Genomic DNA, 1,834 nt, shown 5'->3' with positions numbered 1-1,834 from the left:
TGTTTTCACTCAGACACCACTCACCCTGAGAAGTCTTGTATAATCTTCTCAGATGACTTCCACACACTCCAACATTCCTACAGTAATATATCTTCATGGAATAGTCTCCAAAGACCCTTAACCTTGAGGAAACCTTCGTTTTTCTTTGTATGGAAAGATTTTTTACATTAGAAAAGCCTATGGGCTACTTTAACCTGAAATAATGACCTTAATCACATTGGACAACCCCTTCTACTTAAAATTATTTATGAAATTCAAGTGAGTCATTAGTAAATTAATGACAGATTTAACTTTTAATGGTCCTTCCTTCCTAACACTTTTGCTATAATGACTTGCAATACAAGGTAACCTTTGTTGGTTTTTAAAAAATAGATAAAGGAGAGTTTCTTTCATTTTAGAATGTTCTCTTAAAATATCTTTCCTTGGGGGCTGGCGCGCGGGACCCCCCGCCGCCGCCCGCTTGCCCCGGGGAAAGAGTGAAGAGCCTGGGCCGCACCGCGCCATGGCCCAGGCCTTCTACCGCACGGAGGAGCGCGGCCAGCTCTACTCCCCCGATTACCGCCTCTTCTTCAAGAATGTAGCTGGTCACTACATTTCCCCCTTTCATGATATTCCTCTCAAGGTGGACTCAACAGAGGAAAATGGCATTCCTACAAAGAGAGCACGAAATGATGAATATGAGAATTTGTTTAATATGGTTGTAGAAGTACCTCGGTGGACAAATGCTAAAATGGAGATTGCCACAAAGGAGCCATTGAATCCCATTAAACAAGATATAAAGAATGGCAAGCTACGCTATGTGGCAAATATCTTTCCTCACAAGGGTTATATCTGGAGTTATGGTGCCCTCCCACAGACTTGGGAAGATCCCCATCGAAAAGATAAGAGTACAGACTGCTGTGGAGATAATGATCCTATTGATGTTTGTGAAATAGGCTCGAAGGTTCTTTCTTGTGGAGAGGTTATTCATGTGAAGATCCTTGGAATTTGGGCTCTTATTGATCAGGGTGAAACAGATTGGAAAATAATTGCTATCAATGTGAATGATCCCGAAGCCTCAAAGTTTCTTGATATTGATGATGTTAAGAAATACAAACCAGGTTACTTGGAAGCTACGCTTAATTGGTTTAGATTTTATAAGGTGCCAGAAGGAAAACCTGAAAACCAGTTTGCTTTTAATGGAGAATTCAAAAACAAGGCTTTTGCTCTTGAAGTTATTAAATCTACTCATGAATGTTGGAAACCATTGCTTATGAAGAAGTGTGATGGAGGGGCTACAAGTTGCACAAATGTGCAGGTATGCGACAGCCCTTTCCACTGCACTCAAGAGGAAGCAAGATCAATAGTTGAACTGGTGTCATCATCACCAAATAAGGGAAGTAAAGAAGAAGAGCAAGTGTGGCACTTCCTTGGCAAGTGACTGAACATTTGAAGCTCTGCCATCAAGACTCCAGTCTCCAAGGACTCCACAACTCCCTCTCCCCAAGTTCTAGCAACAGGCAGATCTATGAGAATTTACTGACTTCCTGTTGAAACTTTTTCCCCCAGCCTTATTCGAGATATACAATATGTAAATAAAGACCAATATTTTAAAAAAAAAAAATCTTTCCTCTAGGCTAAAACAGATGAGATTCAAAAGGGACATGTGGGGACACCTGGGTGGCTTAGTTGGTTAAGTGGCTGCCTTCGGCTCAGGTCATGATCCCAGCCTCCTGGGATCGAGTCCCACATCGGGCTCCGTGCTTGGCAGAGAGCCTGCTTCTCTCTCTGTCTCTGTCTGCCACTCTATCTGCCTGTGCTTGCTCTTGCTCTCTCTCTCTGACAAATAAATAAA

The 1,834-nt window shown here is 42.3% G+C and overlaps 1 protein-coding gene across 1 annotated transcript; it reads left to right on the top strand.

Moving 5' to 3' along the window:
* Window positions 1–431: 431 nt before the first annotated feature.
* LOC123951942 (inorganic pyrophosphatase 2, mitochondrial) lies at window positions 432–1,593 on the top strand. The gene has a single exon (XM_046021099.1). It carries the CDS (start codon window positions 503–505, stop codon window positions 1,418–1,420), a length of 918 nt encoding a protein of 305 aa, XP_045877055.1. The 5' UTR covers window positions 432–502; the 3' UTR covers window positions 1,421–1,593.
* Window positions 1,594–1,834: the final 241 nt, after the last annotated feature.

The sequence above is a fragment of the Meles meles genome, chromosome 10, assembly GCF_922984935.1.
Source record: "Meles meles chromosome 10, mMelMel3.1 paternal haplotype, whole genome shotgun sequence".
In the NCBI taxonomy this organism is placed as follows: Eukaryota; Metazoa; Chordata; class Mammalia; order Carnivora; family Mustelidae; genus Meles; species Meles meles.
The sequence above is the reverse complement of the archived record's forward strand: the minus strand, read 5'-3'. Positions and strand labels throughout refer to the sequence as shown.

Bases quoted from the DNA above. Each gene is read 5' to 3' on its own strand.
- LOC123951942 (XM_046021099.1), top strand. From the start codon at position 503: ATGGCCCAGGCCTTCTACCGCACGGAGGAGCGCGGCCAGCTCTACTCC.